Below are 17,308 nucleotides of genomic sequence, written 5' to 3' on the forward strand. Positions count from 1 at the left end.
GGAGGCAGGGAGGGGATTACACAGCCGTCGGGGGTTGGGGGAGCCCTTCAGACCCAGGGCCGCCCCCGCCCTGGTGGTGCTCACCCACACAGGAGCGCCCCCCGGCGCCCACGTGCAGGCGGTAGCCGCGGTTGCAGTGGCAATTGTAGGAGCCGCCCGTGTTCATGCAGATGCCCCTCCCGGGGCCACAGGGCTCTGCCTCGCACTCGTTCACATCTGAGAACAGGAAGGCCGAGAAAAGTCAAAAGAAGCATCGCTCTCTAGGGTTGCCTCCCCTTCACTACCCATCTGCACCCTCTGCCCTGCACTCACCCACGCAGTAGCGGTGCTGTGGATGTGACCGGTAGCCAGGATTGCAGTGGCAGGAGTAGTCTGGGGGGCCTGGGACACACTCTCCATGGCCACAGATGTTCTGGTTCAGTCGGCACTCATCAGTCTCTGCGGGCATGGCCAGGTCAGGGGCAGAGCAGGGAGTGCTCCCCTTCTGTCATATCCCCAGGGTGTACCTCCACACCCCAGTCACACCATGACCTCGAGTTCCCGTAAACCCATCCTCCAACTCTAGGATGTCCCATTTCTCTATTCCAGATAACCCCAGTATCAGGATCCCAGAGAGCTCCAAACCAGGACTCTGGGTTCCTGACATCCCTGTCGTCACCTCACACCCAGGCCCCTGATTCTTCCATTCCTGGCTCACTCCAAGCTCCTGACCCCAGTCACCTCAACCAAACCAACCCACTTCCCCTCAGGGCTCCTCAGTCGTCCCAGTACCACCACCCAAGGGACTAAAACCCCTTTCTCTCTAGTCACCTCAATATCTTAAACTCTATAGCCTCAGTCACACCAATGTCCTCTAGCCCAGTGACTCCAAAAACCCTTGCCCCAGGGACCTGACCCCCTCATTCCAGAAGGCTTATTACCCCCTCTGAGGGCTAGCAAGAGGTGGTTTTCTGGGAATCCTAACTTGTGCCAAAGCTGTGCACAGGCAGTCAGATGCAGGAAACCCTCCACTCTCTTTGTCATCAAGCCCAGGACTCCCTGCCTACCTCTCCATCCTTTGGATCCCCACTACTCACCAGCTCCATCTCCCACACCCCTTCCCCTCACGCCTGCCATGCAGCCTGGGCCATGACACTGAACTCTGCTCTGCCCCAAACCCATCTGGCAAGTGGGTTTTGCAGGCTCTTCTCCCTGCCTGGAGTACCTCTCCTTAGGCTTCCTTAACAGCTCCTCCTTTGAGGGACCTTGTCCACATTTCCAAAGCCCCCAAGAGCAGCCATCTCCCAACTGAGCCCTCACCCCAGGAGCTCAGGGAGGCTCAGGGTTTCAGTTGGGCTGACAGTTCCCTTGTGGCATTGAAGCCCACACTGGCATGGGCTTGAATGTGGCTCAGCTGTGTGACCTGGGGCAGGTTACTATATCTCTCTGAGGCTCAGCTTTCTCAACTGGAAAATGAGGCTAACGATGCTCATTTAGCAGAGTATGAGAAGGTTAAATGGTATTTAGAATGTAGAACTCTTCAGATGCTCCCTGGCACAGAGGGACTGCTCAGTCTGAGCTAGCAATTATGCCCAGAGCCTCTGGCATCAAACTCAAGCCTCCTGACAAGGCTCCAGGCACTGGACTTCTCCTGGCTCAGAGACACTGGTCTGTGTGTGGTTCCCCCCCTCCACCAGTGTCGCACGCTTCCACGCCTTTGCCCAACCTGACTTCCTTTGTGATCTTCTTTTCCCCAACTTGAACACCTCCCTCTTCCTCACTTCTCTGGTGTTTCTAACCATCTTTCAAACTCTGCTCAGAAAGCCTTCTCTCATTGCTGCCCTACTTATCACAACTCCCAGAATTCCTTCCTTCTGCTCTATTTTTTCATAGTATTTACAAGACATAGGAGATTCTACTTATCGATCAGCTTGTCGCCTGTCTGCTCTGCAAAGACAGGAAATATTTGTCTGTTTTTGTTCATGCAGTATCCCCAGCACCTCAACAGTGCCTGGGATATAGTAGGTGCTCAAGAAATATTTGGGTTCCTTTCTTTTCTTTTTTTGTTTTTGAGATGGAGTCTCACTCTGTTGCCCAGGCTGGAGTGCAGTGGCATGTTCTCAGCTCACTCCAACCTCTGCTACCTGGGTTCAACTGATTCTCTTCCCTCAGTCCCCCCTCCCCTCTCCCCCCTCCCCCCCACCTCTCGCACCAGTAGCTGGGATAACAGGTACCTGCCACCGTGCCCAGCTAATTTTTGTAGTTTTTAGTAGAGATGGGGTTTCACCATCTTGGCCAGGCTGATCCTGAACTCCTGACCTCATGATCTACCCACCTCGGCCTCCCAAAGTACTAGGATTACAGGTGTGAGCCACTGCGGCCAGCCTGTTTGTTTTCTTTGTTTTTGAAACAGGGTTTCACCCTGTCACCTAGGCTGGAGTGCAGTGGCACGATCATGGCTCACTGCAGCCTTGACCTCCTGGGCTCAAGTCATCCTCCAGCCTTGGCCTCCCAAAGTGCCAGGATTACAGGTGTGAGTCATCATGGCTGGCTTTGTTTTTTTTTTTTTTTTTTTTTTTGGCCTGGGGAGTTTTCCTGTGAAAACTGGGAAACCTGCTAGACAAATTCTAAAAGACCTGTAACACTAATAAGTATTTGTTGAATGAATGAACTCCCTCAGAATGAGCTCACCCCCATATTACTTGGATCGTTTAGAGCAGGGTGGGATCTCTGCTGCTCACCAGGCTTCCCCAGTGCTGAGCCCGGGATAAACGCTAGCCTGTTATCGCTAGGGAATGCCTGGAGGCGGGGAGGAGAGAAAATTAAACTGAGGGCGTGGCTTCGCTGGGCGGGTCTTACCTGTGACCTGAGTGGGAGCGATCTCCACCGCGCTGCGGGAAGGAGGCAAGTCGGGCAGAAACCAGCGCACGGTCGGGGGTGAGGGGCGGGAGATCAGCTCTGCGGGTGGCAGTGCACTCTGGTCAGAGAGGACGGTGATTGAAGCCTCCCTTCCCACTTCAGCCTTGGCTGCGCCCCACACCCCGGCTTGATGGTCCCTGAGTACTCCCCGCCCACCCAGTGATTTAGCCAATAAGGACTCATCCCTACTGTGCCCAGCTCACCCGGGTAGGGCCGGGCAGGAGACGTGGTGGCAGTTGTGTGGCTCTGCTGCACTGACCGCTCCTCACTCACCGGCTGCAGGTGACAGCAGCATGAGCTCTCCTGTCCCTCGCCTGCCCGCCCCTCCCATCTGGGTTCTCATACTCACTGAGTCTGTGGTCACCCCTAAAACGGAAGAAGATGGGCCATGAAGTGTTGGGGTGGGAGAAGGGAGTCAGATCTGGGATCAGCAGCTGAGTATTTGTAGTTAGGGCCTCTGGGAGTTCAACAATCATGTCTCCAGGTCAAGGGTCAGGGGTTAGATTCTGGGGTTAGGGTGTGTGTTTGCATAGTCACATGATCACGTTGATAGTGATAGGCCTTAGGTTACAGATTGGGCTGTAGGAGGTTTAGGAGATTATAGTTCAGGGTCAAATCTCTGGGTCACGGGTCAGAGGATCAGGCGGGAGGTCAGTGGTTGGGTCAGGGATAAGGAATTGGGGGTTAGACTGTGAGGTCAGATCTGTGGATCAGGGGTCAAGGGGTCAGGGATCAGAAGGGACCAGGCTAGACCTCTCTCCTCCTCTGTGTTCTCAGGTGGTGGAGCCTGGCTGGGGCTCTCCGGAAGCTGCTGGGGCTTGGGTGGCCCGTCAGGGTGCAGGAAAAGGGAAAAGTCACTTTCGCCCTGAATGGTGAGTGTCTGGTGGGAGGTGAGGATGTGGTATCCCTTCCCTGCTGGGCAGATCTCCTTGAACGCAGCTGCAGTCAAGACACAAAAGTGAGCATTTCCTGGCTAGGTGCGGAACCTATGAACCCCTGGCCCTGCGCACCCAACTCACCGGTGCCATCTGCTGGGCAGCGCTGACATCGTGCACCCCAGGCCTTGCCGACACTGCAGCAGCAGAGCTGGCGGGTGAGGCGGGTGGTCAGTGGGTGCTGGCACTGGTGCTCAGGGCTCACCAGGCGGAAACACAGGCTCTTCTCCTCTGGTTTGTCTGCTGCAGGGGGCAGTGGGAGGTATGGGCATCTGAGCCTGCACATTGCCCATGTCCCTCTGCCCAGCTGCTGCAGACCTTGTCTCTCTGGCCCAAACAACCCCTGATCCCCGTGTGGTCTCTGACCCCATATGACCCTGAACTAATGTGACCCCTGAAACTTACATGACCACTGACCCCACGGACTCGCGATTCTAGCTATCCCTGCCTTCACCACTCCTACTCGTTGAGTCTGTGATCTGCATGAGCCTGACTCCATGTAATCCCTGACCCCATGGGACTGCTAATGGCAGATCTCAAGTGACTCTGGACCCGGCTGATCCCTGATTCTGTTGGCTCTGGGCCTTGTTCCTCCTGCAGTCAACCCTTAACCCCACTCTGATCTCTTGTGACCTCGGATCCTTGCTCCCATCCATGCCTTGTAGCCTCCCAGGAAGTTGAGCCCGGGTCTCACCAATGCACTGCATGCGGGAGGGACCTAAACTATGTCCAGGTGGGCAGACACAGCGATAGGAGCCGGGGTTGTTGAGGCAGTCACCATGGCGACACATGCCGGGCATTGCACACTCGTTGATGTCTGTGGTAAGTGGAAGTTTGGCCCTTCTGGTCTGAGGCAGTGGAGTGACAGCAGGCTGCTCCAAGAACCTTAGGGTCCTGCCCTAGCCCCCCCTCCTCTCTCACCCACTTTGGGACCCCCTACCCCCAGTGATGGCTGGCCTGCCCCTCCAGTCTGCAGAATCTCCTGGCCAGCCATACCCTGGCAGTGGGTGCTGTTGAGCCTCTTGTAGCCCTGGGGGCAGTCAGAGCCCACCTCCCCACGTAAAGGCCCTGGCTTCTGCACTCCTGTGTCTGCAGAGAGAGAACAGCTTGGCAGGGGAGGCGAGGAGGGAACTGGGGAAGGGCAGAGAGGATGCAGAAAAGAATCCGGTGGGCTGGGGACTCCACTGCTAGGGCGGGTGGGGAGGGGCCCCCAGGTGGGGAACCTTCATTAAGCCCAGGCACTCACACTGCAGCTGGGGGCACTTGTGGCACTTGCTCTGGCCCCAGGCAGTGCCGATGCTCCCGCAGCAGTCTTCCTGCTTGGTGAGGCCAGGGAGGGGGTTGCTGCCACACTAGGGGGAGGAGGGGGAGATGGGGTCACAGAGCGCCCCGCCTCCGCGCCGCTTGTGGGGGTTGGGCCTTTTCCTCTTTCCCTGCCCCTCAGTTTTCTGCTATCCGGGTGAGTTGGTGCAGAGCAAATCTGAGAGAAGGAAAGGCCGGTCGATCGCAACTCTGGATTCACTCACGGGCTGCTTGGGGAGAGTGTCCTGGAAGCAGCGTCCCAGGGGCTTCTGGGTGGGCGGCCGGGGATGCGAGGGCTTGGGGTGCGGCAGCAGGTGCTGGGAGGGGGCCGCGCCCTCGGCGTTCCGGCCCTCGATGCGGTGCACCTGGACGGAGGCCTCGGGCGGGTGATGGACGCGCACGTTCACCACGGGGGGCGGGGCCTGCACTGGAGGCGGGCGCGGTGGCCTCAGGGCTGCCCATACCGCGCCGCGGGTCACCGCGCTGAGCTCCTCCGGGGCAGATCCCGCCCAGTCCTGGCCACCCTAGTGCCCGCCCACCGCGACCTCCCCGGGTTTGCCCGTCCCCTGGTACCTTCTGCTGAGATCTGTCCCGGGCCTAGGGGCACCAGGAAGGCTGCGTGCTGGGCAGGGGGCCCCTCCCCCGGCCCAGGAGGGTCGGCGATCACCTGCACGGCGTAGATGGCGTGCTTGCTAGCCACAGACTCGCCCTCCGGAGCCAGGGGCGGCAGCGCCCCTGTGGACAGGGCTCCCGCCCGGCCCAGGCCAGGGCCTGAGCCGCCGGTACTCCCGCCGGCTCCTCCAGCGGGCACCTGGCAGAAGCGCCCGGTGAAGTCCGGGGGACACAGACACTGGTTTCGCGAGGAGCACTGGCCGCCGTTCATGCAGGGCAGAGGGCAGACCACTGGGGAGAAGAGGCGGGTCAGGGCAGGCGGCCCCCAGGCCCTCACCCATATCCTGTCTCTTCCCCCTCCTCCCTACTTCCTTGCCACCCACTGGCTCTGTCCTCCCAGGAAGCCAGGTTTAGAGATACATCCTATATATGAAAACTGCCCTCTCTAGTTCCCCAGAGACCTCACACCCATGTTAGGTTCTGGAGTCTCAAGTCCAGGATTTAAATCCTAGCTAGGCCATGTGCCAGCTGTGCCGCCCTGAGCAACTCACATCCCCTCCTTGTGCCCCAGCGTCCTCATCTGCAGAGCTGTGTGTTAGATGAGGTAAGACCTGTACAAATGCTTACCCTGGGGCCTGGTACACAAAGGTGCTTAATAAGTGGTAGCAAATAATTATGGTGATCTGACTTTCCCCTTGGGCCTTCCCAAGGTATTGGCTCCGTCCCTGGTGCCTCCTCCTCTTCTCCCCTAAACCCTCCCCTCCTTCAGGCCTCAGCCCTCTCTGCCTGCTCTCCACCCACTCCCTCCTCACCATCCCCGGGGCCCCCACTTCACCACTGCCAAAGGTGTCCATATCTCAAGACACAGCCCCAGCCCCTAGCCTGTCCAGGATTCTGTTGGGCACCTCCACCCATGGCACACTGTCAGAAGTCAGCATCCTGCCTCCCCACCTCTTCGCCTGGCCACCAGGCATCCACAGCTGAGCCCCCGCGGCTCTGTCCCTCCTGCTCTTACCTGCCCAGCTACAGCCTCTAATGTCCCATGCACCTACCTCCCCTGCTCCCCAGGGCCACTGCTCCTGCCCTGGCCAGACCCGGCCAGCTGCCCAGACCCCTCCTTGGCTTCCAGCCTCTCTCCTGCTGATCCACAATCTCCCAGTCCCAGAGAAATTTGCCTCAGATAGAGCTCCCTCCAGGGCTTAGAATCTTTTCAGCCCAGCCCCCTCTGCTCCCTCCACGTGCACCGCACACCCCAGGACTCACCTCCCTCTTGCAAAGGTGCCTGCCTTCTGCCTCCTGGCCTCATTCTTGCCCTTCTCTCCACCGCTAGGCTCCACATTCCCCTTCTCTGCATATGCAGATCTCATCCTTCCCAGCTCAGTGTCTCCACCAGGAGGGAACCTTTCCTCCTATCCTGCCCACCTGAGCTCCCTCTCCTGCCTTCCCATTGCCTGGCCAGCTCTGCTTAGCACCCGCTTGGCTATGATCTTGTCTGCCTCCTTATAGAGGGTACTCTGGAAGTCAGGGCCAGATTGGCCTCAGATATTGGATCTACAGGGGTTTTGGGGAATGAATGGAGTGACTAAGAGAGAGGATGAGACCTCTGTCTGTTTCTGTCACATACCTTCTGCACTTGCTACTACCAGCCTCGGGGCTCTGACTCTTGCCAAAGCCTTAGTCTCTCTCCTGCCCACCCCATGGCTGCCCATGGGCAGGAGGGCGGGGCGGAGCACTGCTCTCCTGGATGCCTGCACGGCCTCACAGGGACAGAAAGCCCATGTCCATGGCCCTCAGGGTTGGGCCAAGCCCATCATTCCAGCCTGGCCCATCAATCTGCCTGGCCTTTTGGGGCCAGGCCTCACATAGCAAAGGGGTGTGTCCTGGGCTGGGGGAGGTAGAATTCTCTTTTTCCGGTCTCCCAGTGAGTCACTTCTAGCGGTGAGAGTGACCTCCCAATGACACCCGCCCACTGTGGCCTGGGCACTGAGCCTGGGGGATGTGGGCAGCACAGATGGAGACAGCAGCTTGGGCAGGATGGCCAGGGAGCCTGGGAGATGGACACACGTACACCCACTCCTGCTGCCCTCTTGTCACACACACAGACCCATCCTGACACCGACACAGGTTCACATAAACATTCCCATAAACTTGGGTGGGCACAGTGGCTCATGCCTGTAATCTCAGCACTTTTGGAGGCTGAGGCAGGTGGATCACTTGAGATCAGGAGTTTGAGACCATCCTGACCAACATGGTGAAATCCCATCTCTACTAAATACAAAAAAATTAGCCTGGCATGGTGGCACATGCCTGTAATCCCAGCTCCTCGGGAAGCTGAGGCAGGAGAATCGCTTGAACAAGGGAGCTGGAGGTTGCGGTGAGTCAAGATTGCAACACTGTTCTCCAGTCTGGGCAACAAGAGCAAAACTCCATTAAAAAAAAAAAAAATGCCCATACACTCTCTAACAGCAACTAGAGCCACAAACCCAAGACAACACAAAGACGGGTACTTCACAGTATGCCCCACCATGCCCACAGCACGACCCCAGACACAGGGGCAACACACACACAGACACATGCATGCACACCCCATCTCATGACAAATGTGAACCACATGAGTGGGGTTCCTTAGTTCTGTGAGTGGGGAGTGAATATAGGAAAGTGTAAGAAGGGCTGTTTTGCTGGTGCCATCCTGGGCTTGGCCTAATTACCCTGTCCAGGAGGGTAATTACTGCTGGGACCAAGCTTGGCCCATGGGGCCTTGTAGGAGGATGACTGAGCCCCAGGCCTGACCCTTTGAAGAGAGATGCTGGGGAGGGGGTGGGCTCCAGGCCGAACTGGGGAGGTGGTTGGGGTGGGGGCTGGCGGGGGGGGGGTGAGGACCTCTGAGGCAGGATGTTGGGAGCTTATGGGAAGGCAATGGAAAAGCAGAGGCTGAGAACCCCGAACCAGCCCCTAACTTCAGGCCTGCACCCTACTTTTAGGCCTCAACATCCTCCCTTCTCAGACCTTGCCAGTAATGGAGCTCCCACCCCCAGCCCTGACCTAAGCTCCTCCTCCCAGGGAATGCAGGTGTCTACCTTGGCCAGCCTCACTTTAGACATTTTGTAAAGACTTTTCCTGTTTCTTCCAGCAAGTCTGTTTCTTGGAAGAATATATATCCCTTCTCGGAGGCTTCCTATCTTCAGCTCACATTCCTCAAAAACCCCGTGTGCTCCTGCTCAGAACTCAGCACCTCCTGGGAAGCCTGTGTCATCCAGGACCCCTGAATTTCCCCACCCCTGAGGCCCCAACCCTAACGCAAAGCCTCACAGTTCAGGCCTCCATGCAGCCCTCCAACTCTGGACCCCAGAGTTCCAGCCTCCCAAGTCCCCTGAGACCCCTGGGCCCCCAGACCCCTGCCCTTTATACCCTCAGCCCCCACTCTTTTAAGGCCAAGACCCCACTAGCTCTCCCACTGGACCTGGTGCCTGTCCTTCCCCTGCCCGCAGCCGTGCCCCCGGCCCTCACCCACGCGGAAGCCGGAGCCCGTGAGCGTGTCTGTGCTGTGGCCGTTCTCTCCGATGAGCGTCATGTTGGAGCCCTGCTGACAACTGTCCCGACACTGGCCCTTGAGACAGGTCCGCTTGCAGATCACCGGCGCAAAGACCACCTTGAAGCGCTCGCGGGCCAGCGCCCCGCCCCCGCCTGCGCCCCGCTCGCCGGCCGGCCCCCCCTCGGCCCCGCCGCCCAGGCCCAGCAGCGGCAGCAGCAGCAGCGCCAGCAGCCCCGCCGCCCCCGCCCCGCGCATCTCAGGGGCCAGGCCGCCAGCAGCCCCTCGGGGCCCGGGCATCCGGGGCCGCAGGACCGGACCCCGGGGGGGACGCGCCCGGACGGGGCGAGGGGCCCGCTCCCGAGGTGAGTAGAGGGCCGGGAGAGGGTGGGGGGTAGCGAGGGAGGGCAGCGGAGGAAGCAGGCGGGAGGGGACCGCGGGGCCCGGCGGGAGGCGCGGAGATGGAGACTGGATCGCGGGGAGCGCAGAAACTTCCCGGCCCCGGGACGAAGCCCAGTCCAGGCCCCGAACTCAGGCAAGAGCTAGGAGGCCGGAGCAAGTTGAGGCGGAGAGGAGGAGCGAGGGAGAGGAAGGCCGGGCGGCCGGCCCGCTCCGCGCCTCCCCCTGGCCGGGCTCCTTTCCCGCGGCCGCCGGGAGGCAGGGAGCGCGCGGGGAGGGCGCAGGGAGAAGTGAGCAGTTGTTTTCCCTGGCTGGAGCGCAGCGCGGCGCGGCGGCGGCGAGGGGGGCTGGGACTCTGGCCCTGGGCCAGGCACACAGTTTTTTTTTCTGTTTAAAGCGTCGTCGCTGCCGCCTGGAGGAGCGAGGGTGTGCAGGCGGGCCGAGGCTGGGGGTGGGGGACGGTTCCCACCCTAGATGCCCGCCCCCGCCGGAACCCGCCGCCGCGCTGGGCCCTTTCCAGAGGGCCCTCACCTGGGACCGTCGGGCGGGCCGCGGATTCCTCCGGGCGGGGCGGGGAGGCCTGCGTAGAGCGAGACACCGAGGCTTGGAGAGAGGTGGCCCTGCAGGGTCACACTGACGATGGAGGCTGGGTGTGGCGGGAGCCCAGACCTTCCAGCTCTTTCCCAGACTCCCTTGCACACGTGGGGGTCCCACGGCCCCGAAGTCACTTCTCATTAGTGCTGGTCCATTCCCCTCTGAGGAATGGCCTCAAGGGTGGGGGCAGCCTTTGACCAGGGCTCACGGATGCCCCAGGAGGAAGTCTGTGGGGTCCAGAAGAGGAGCTGAAAGAACAAAGCTAGAACACGGCATCCCTGCCAGCCCCTCGGAATGCTTCCTGGTGCCCACCCTGCCACCTCCCCCCTTTCCCTTCGTCTGGCCGTGCTGGTGGGGCTGGCTCTGGGCCTCAGACACTCTGGAATCGCCAAGGTCTGAGCTCAGGGCCTGGCCCCCTTCCCAGGCTATAACAGCCGGGAGGAGGGGGGCGCTACTCCAGGGCCCAGAGGCTGGAGAGGGGCAGGGGCTGGCAGTGGCTGGGGGTAGTTGCTTAAGTTTGGCCATGGCTGGAGAGGAGCCAGGCTTGTCCGCTGGTCTGGAAGGAAAGGCTGCAGCGCCTGGGGGTCCAGGCTTTACTGTGGGGCCTGCCAGGAGACCCCAGGGTTCAGTCTCTGATTCACAGAACTCAGTAGGATGTGGGGACAGCTAGGGTACATCCAGGAAGAGTGCTGCCAAGTCAGGGCGGCACCAGACCCTCTCCTGGACAGCACCCGGGGCAGCGGTCTAATTGGGGAGAGGAGGCTCAGAGACCCACTTTCAGCCACACCTGTCCAAGAAGCTCAGTTTTTACTTCGAGCGTGAGTTGATGTGGGTAGCTTTAGGCGGACCCTTAGTAAGTACAGCCGGGCGGTGCAGGGCTGGGAGGGGTGGTGACATGTCCCCAGGGTCCCTGCTGCAGGAATCCAGGAGGGGGTGTGAGGGGCAAGCAGCCCCCTCTTCTCTGGGCCCTGGTCCACACTGTGGCAGGGAATAATGTTAAATGCTGACCACCTGCCAGGCACAGGGCTGAGCATTGAATATTCAGTTTTTCCTCACACCCATCTGAACCTGTCCCGACCCTGCCTAGAGCTGGCTGTGGCTCACAGTTGAGCATAGCACAGTCTAACACTCCAGGGTTGGATTCTTACTGTCTCTAAGCCTCAATTTCCGTGCTTGTGAGATGGGGATCTATGCACTCAACATCTATGTTCAACTACTGATAATAAAAAATTTAAAAATAAGCTGGGCGAGGTGGCTCACACCTGTAATCCAAGCACTTTGGGAGACAGAGGCAGGTGGATCACGAGGTCCAAAAATCGAGACCATCCTGGCCAAAATGGTGAAACCCCGTCTCTACTAATAATAAAAAAATAACCAGGTTTGGTGGTGCACTCCTGTAGTCCCAGCTGAGGGAGGCTGAGGCAGGAGAATAGCTTGAACTCGGGAGGCAGAGGTTGCAGTGAGCTGAGATCATGACTCTGCACTCCAGACTGGTGACAGAGCGAGACTCTGTCTCAAAAGAAAAAAAAAATAGTAAAAGAATCACTCAACAAACAGACTCCACCGTGTCCTAAGCTCTTGCGTATACATAGAACCAGTCCTGCCCTCCTGGAGCTGCTGGACTGGGGGAGCTAGAAATGTGCCAAGTCAGTTTCACACATAACGATGGCTGCAACAGAGGCTGACACTGTGACAGAGAAGGGCAGGGAGTCAGGACAGGAGAGAGCTGAGACCTGGGATACAGAGGGACTCTTCCACTGGAAGGTGGAAGATGAGTAGGAGTGAGTGGCACCTGTGGGCATCTGACCTCAGGGGAAGGCTATCCAGATAACTGAGGGAAGTCCAGTGGGACAACAGGGTGTTGGGGAGAGGGAGAGCTGAAGGTGGTGGTTTTGGTGGGAGGGGCCAGCCATGGTGAGGAATTTGCTGTTATTTTCATTGCAGTGGGACTGTGTCAGGGCGCCCTGCCTTCATCCCAGGAGAGCAGACCTCACTTGGCCCCGGGGAGATGTATTTGGGAGGTGAGATATAAACACTGGGTGAACTGGGGGTGCTGGGGAGGCGGGTGGCATGAATGGCCCCCACTTCCTGGCCTGATCCCCGGATGGGCGAGGAAGAGGGAGGCCGAGGAGTTGGAAACACGGGCAAGGTCCACAGCTCCGTTCCAGCCCTGCTGAGTTTGACATGCTTGTGAGTCATTCCAAGTGGAGGCTCCTGAACTCGGGAGTCTGCAGCTCAGACAGGACGTCTGGCCTGGAGACAGAGGCTTGGGGTTATACAGGGGGCATCTACAACAGCGGGAAAGGGTGGGCTTACTGTGGAGAGAAGAGGGCCCAGGGTGCCCCAGGAAGGTCACCATTCCCAGTTCAGGCAGAGGAGGTGGAGTCATGCCAAAGACCAGAAAGAGCAGCTGGAGGGAGCAGAGAGGAAAACCAGGAGTGTGGTGGGGAAGAGCCAGGAGGAGGGTGTGGCCCTGAGTGCCTAAAGCTGCTGCCACTAGGATGAGGAGATGACAGCCCTTCTTCAGGGTCTGCGGAGGGGACTCAGTGACAGGGAGCAATGAAACAGTCCCGTCCAGTAGTGATGCCTGACTCAAATGATGCCCAACCAAATTCCTTCAGCTCTCAGGGCCTCTGCAGGAAGTAGCTGAAACCACTGGGGCTAGCGACTGAGGGACATCACTCCAGTGCACACTGCTCCATTGGCATAACCGGGGAGGGCTGCCCACGAGCTGTGGCCCACAGTGGAGACTTGAAGCCCCTGGTCCCTTGCAGCCTGCAGGGAGGGCGCTGGGGGAACAAATATCACCCTAATCTCCTCCTGGCCATGGCTCTCCAGCTGGGCCTCTTATGGGCTGAGGGGCCTGGGGGTGCAGCAGGTGGAGCTTAGCTTCCTGGCAAAGCAGGGAGGTCAGGAATGCAGACATGCAGACGGGGTCTGCAGGGCAAGCTGACAGAGCCCAACACAGGTGGTCTCTTTGGCCAGAACACCTTTTCTAGCCTCATCACCACATGTGGCACCTCATCTGCCTTGGAATCTGCCAGCACACTTTTTCTTCTTCTTCTTTGGAGACAGGTTCTCACTCCATGCCAGGGCAGTGGATGATCTTGGCTCACTGCAGCCTCAACATCCCATACTCAACGGATCCTCCCACCTAAACCCACCCCCTCACCCTGCTTCAGTAGCTGGAACCATAGGCGCACAACCATGCTTGGCTAATTTTAGGGTTTTTTGTTTTTTTGGTTTTTTTTTTTGGAGACAGGCTCTTTCTCTGCTGGAAAGTGGTAGCTCAATCTCGGCTCCACTCTGGTGTTAGAGTCACCTTTCAAAACCTGAGTTTTGAGGCCTAGGTGGGCGTATCAGCTAAGGTCAGGAGTTCGAGACCAGCCTGGCCAAACCCCGTCTCTACTAAAAATAGAAAAATTAGCTGGGAGAGGTGGCTCACGCCTGTAATCCCAGCACTTTGGGAGGCCAAGGTGGGCAAATCATGAGTTCAGGAGTTTGAGACCAGCCTAGCTAACATGAAACCCTGTCTCTACTAAAAATATAAAAATTAGCTGGGTGTGGTGGTGCATGCCTGTAATCCCAGCTACTCTGGAGGCTGAGGCAAGAGAATCACTTGAACCTGGAAGGTAGAGTTTGCAGTGAGCCAAGCTTGTGCCATTGCACTCCAGCCTGGGTGACAGAGCCAGACTCTGTCTTGGGGGAAAGAAAAAATTAGTTGGGAGTGATGGTGCATGCCTGTAATCCCAACTACTTGGAAGGTGGAGGCAGGAGAATCGCTTGAACCCAGGAGCTGGAGGCTGCAGTGAGCTGAGATCGAACCACTGCACTCCAGCCTGGGTGACAGAGCAAGACTCTGTCTTGGGGGAAAGAAAAAATTAGTTGGGAGTGATGGTGCATGCCTGTAATCCCAACTACTTGGAAGGTGGAGGCAGGAGAATCGCTTGAACCCAGGAGCTGGAGGCTGCAGTGAGCTGAGATCGAACCACTGCACTCCAGCCTGGGTGACAGAGCAAGACTCTGTCTTGGGGGAAAGAAAAAATTAGTTGGGAGTGATGGTGCATGCCTGTAATCCCAACTACTTGGAAGGTGGAGGCAGGAGAATCGCTTGAACCCAGGAGCTGGAGGCTGCAGTGAGCTGAGATCGAACCACTGCACTCCAGCCTGGGTGACAGAGCAAGACTGCGTCTCAAAAATAAAAAAATGAAACAGTCATCCCTAGCCCTCTGGGTCACATCACCTGTATTTCTCCCTGGCTCTGCACAAAGTCCGAAATGCTCTTCTTTGTGGATCTGTTGACTTGCTTATTGTCCATCTTACTCCCTTCTCACGGAGGGACAAGCTTGTCTCCAGATCCAGAATAAGGCTTGACACAGAGAGGGTGCTGAAGTTTGATTGTCTGCACAGAGAGGCCACAAGAGTGCCTGCCATTTACCACGCACTTTACACTACTGGGTCCCGTCAGCCTCCCAGCAACCCTGCAAAGGGGAAACCGAGGCTCTGAAAGATGCAACAACTCGAGTCAGGTCACCTGGTAAGATATGGGGACTGAATCCAAGCCTGCCTGATTCAGAACCTATGTATACCATCAGTGCTCCTGGGGAGAGAAATGGGGGGGTGTCCTGAAGACATCGGGAGTCCTGAAGATAGGTGGGTAGGACCCTGAGGACAATGAGGGGCTTTGCTGGAATGGGACAAGGAGAAGCCATGGGACCCAGGCGCAGGGAATGTTTGGGCTGCTCAAATGTTCTTGACGTTCTTGGGTTTCTTTCTTTCTTTTTTTTTTTGAGAAAAAGTCTCACTCTGTCACCCAGGCTGGAGTGCGGTGGCATGATCTTGGCTCACTGCAACCTCCACCTCCCAGGTTCAAGAGAATCTCCTGCCTCAGCCTCCCAAATAGCTGGGACTACAGGTGCATGCCACCACACTCAGCTAATTTTTGTATTTTTAGTAGAGATCGTGTTTCACCATGTTGGCCAGGATGGCCTCAATCTCTTGACCTCATGATCTGCCCGCCTTGTTATCCCAAAGTGGTGAGATTACAGACATGAGCCACTGTGCCTGGCAGAGGTTCCTGGGTTCTTGAAGCCCAGAGAAGGTAAGGGACTTGGCCAAGGTTACACAGCCAGCCAGCAGCAGAGCCAGAACTTGAACTCGGGGCTCCTGATGCCTTGTTAAGGGATTGGCTGGACAGGGTGACAGCAGCTGCATGATGAATGTTCTGTCTCAGGAGGTAGGATTGCAGTGGTTGTTTTCTAGCATTAGATCATACTGGCTGCGTCATGTACCAGCTAAGTGAATTGAGAAAATTCTGCCGGACGCGGTGGCTCACGCCTGTAATCCCAACACTCTAAGAGGCTGAGGTGGTGGGTGGATCACCTGAGGTCAGGAGTTCGAAACCAGCCTGACCAATATGGTGAAACCCCATCTTTTTAAAAACAAAACAAAAGGGGCCGGGCGTGGTGGCCCACGCCTGTAATCCCGGCACTTTGGGAGGCCGAGGCAGGTGGATCACAAGGTCGAGAGATCGAGACTATCCTGGTCAACATGGTGAAACGCCGTCTCTACTAAAAATACAAAAAATTAGCTGGGCACGGTGGTGCGTGCCTGTAATCCCAGCTACTCAGGAGGCTGAGGCAGGAGAATTGCCTGAACCCAGGAGGCGCAGGTTGCGGTGAGCCGAGATCGCGCCATTGCACTCCAGCCTGGGTAACAAGAGCGAAACTCCGTCTCAAAAAAAAAAAAAAGAGAAAATTCTTCAAATTCTCTATGCCTTGGTCCCCACCTCACCTACCTTTTTTTTAAGAGACAGTCTCTCTATATTGCCGGGGCTGGAGTCAAACTCTTGGCTTCAAGTGATCCTCCCCATTCAGCCTCCTGAGTAGCTGAGATTACAGGCACGTGACCCTGCACCTGGCTCTCCTCATTTTAAAATAGGGAATGAGGCCAGGCTCATGCCTGTAATCCCAGCACTTTTGGGAGGCTGAGGCGAGCAGATTGCTTGAGGCCAGGAGTTCAAGACCAGCCTAACCAACAAGGTTGGTTTTTATCAGAAAACCAGTCTCTGATAAAAATACAAAAAATTAGCTGGGTGTGGTGGTGCATGCCTGTATTCCAACTACTCAGGAGGCTGAGGCACAAGAGTGGTTTGAACCCAGGAGGCAGATGCTGCAGTGAGTCGAGATCGCCCCACTGCATTCCAGCCTGGGCGACAGAGTGGGACTCTGTCTCAAAAAATAAAATAAACAGGGAAGGCTGGGCTTGGTGGCTCATGCCTTTAATCCCAGCACTTTGGGAGGCCGAGGTGGTGGATCACTTGAGGTCAGGAGTTCGAGGCCAGCCTGGCCAACATGGTGAAACTCTGTCTCTACCAAAAATAAAAAAATTAGCTGGCATCCCAGCATTTTGGGAGGCCAAGGCAGCAGGATCATGAGGTCAGGAGTTCAAGACCAGCCTGGCCAAGATGGTGAAACCCCATCTCTATTAAAACTGCAAAAATTAGCCAGGTACAGTAGCAGGCGGCTGAAATGCCAGCTACTCGGAAGCCTGAGGCAGGAGAATTGCTTGAACACAAGTGGCAGAGATTGCAGTGAGCCAAGATAGGGCCACTGCACTCCAGCCTGAGCAACAGAGTGAGACTCCATCTCAAAAAAAAAAAAAAAAAAAAAAAATTTAGCTGGACGTGGTGGTGCATGCTATAATCCCAGCTACTGAGGAGGCAAAGGTTGCAGTGAGCTGAGATTGTGCCACTGCACTCCAGCCTGGGCAACATAGCAAGACTGTCTCAAAAGCCCAGCATGGTGGCTCATGCCTGAAATCCAGGCACTTTGGTGGTCAGATCACCTGAGGTCGGGAGTTCTAGACCAGCCTGACCAATATGTTGAAACCCTGTCTTTATTAAAAAAAAAAAAAAAAAAAAAAAAAGCTTTAAAGAATTAAAAAAAAAAAAAAAAGACTCTCAAAAATAAAAATAAAATTAAGGCCGGGCGCGGTGGCTCAAGCCTTTAATCCCAGCACTTTGGGAGGCCGAGGCGGG

The 17,308-nt window shown here is 57.1% G+C and overlaps 1 protein-coding gene and 1 non-coding gene across 6 annotated transcripts in view; both read right to left on the reverse strand.

Moving 5' to 3' along the window:
* Window positions 1-9,967, reverse strand: part of LTBP3 (latent transforming growth factor beta binding protein 3) — a 19,045-nt gene extending 9,078 nt beyond the window's left edge. For 2 of the 5 annotated variants that reach the window (XM_054241059.2, XM_035263292.3), the window contains exons 1-13: window positions 9,255-9,809; window positions 5,709-6,038; window positions 5,360-5,589; window positions 5,080-5,185; window positions 4,830-4,922; window positions 4,528-4,650; window positions 3,918-4,076; window positions 3,652-3,837; window positions 3,248-3,264; window positions 3,102-3,174; window positions 2,839-2,937; window positions 313-438; window positions 85-216 (exon numbers count right to left, since the gene is read on the reverse strand). In XM_054241059.2, the coding sequence (XP_054097034.2) occupies window positions 85-216; window positions 313-438; window positions 2,839-2,937; window positions 3,102-3,174; window positions 3,248-3,264; window positions 3,652-3,837; window positions 3,918-4,076; window positions 4,528-4,650; window positions 4,830-4,922; window positions 5,080-5,185; window positions 5,360-5,589; window positions 5,709-6,038; window positions 9,255-9,576 (1,996 nt within the window). In that variant the 5' untranslated portion in view covers window positions 9,577-9,809. Of the gene's footprint in view, window positions 1-84; window positions 217-312; window positions 439-2,838; window positions 2,938-3,101; window positions 3,175-3,247; window positions 3,265-3,651; window positions 3,838-3,917; window positions 4,077-4,527; window positions 4,651-4,829; window positions 4,923-5,079; window positions 5,186-5,359; window positions 5,590-5,708; window positions 6,039-9,254 lie in introns of all 5 variants that reach the window. The other 3 variants (XM_035263293.3, XM_035263296.3, XM_035263294.3) reach the window with 3 other exon arrangements.
* Window positions 2,565-2,626, reverse strand: LOC118145968 (U7 small nuclear RNA). Its single transcript, XR_004731441.1, has one exon. It is a non-coding gene; the product is annotated as a U7 small nuclear RNA (small nuclear RNA).
* Window positions 9,968-17,308: the final 7,341 nt, after the last annotated feature.

The sequence above is a fragment of the Callithrix jacchus genome, chromosome 10, assembly GCF_049354715.1.
Source record: "Callithrix jacchus isolate 240 chromosome 10, calJac240_pri, whole genome shotgun sequence".
NCBI lineage: Eukaryota > Metazoa > Chordata > Mammalia > Primates > Cebidae > Callithrix > Callithrix jacchus.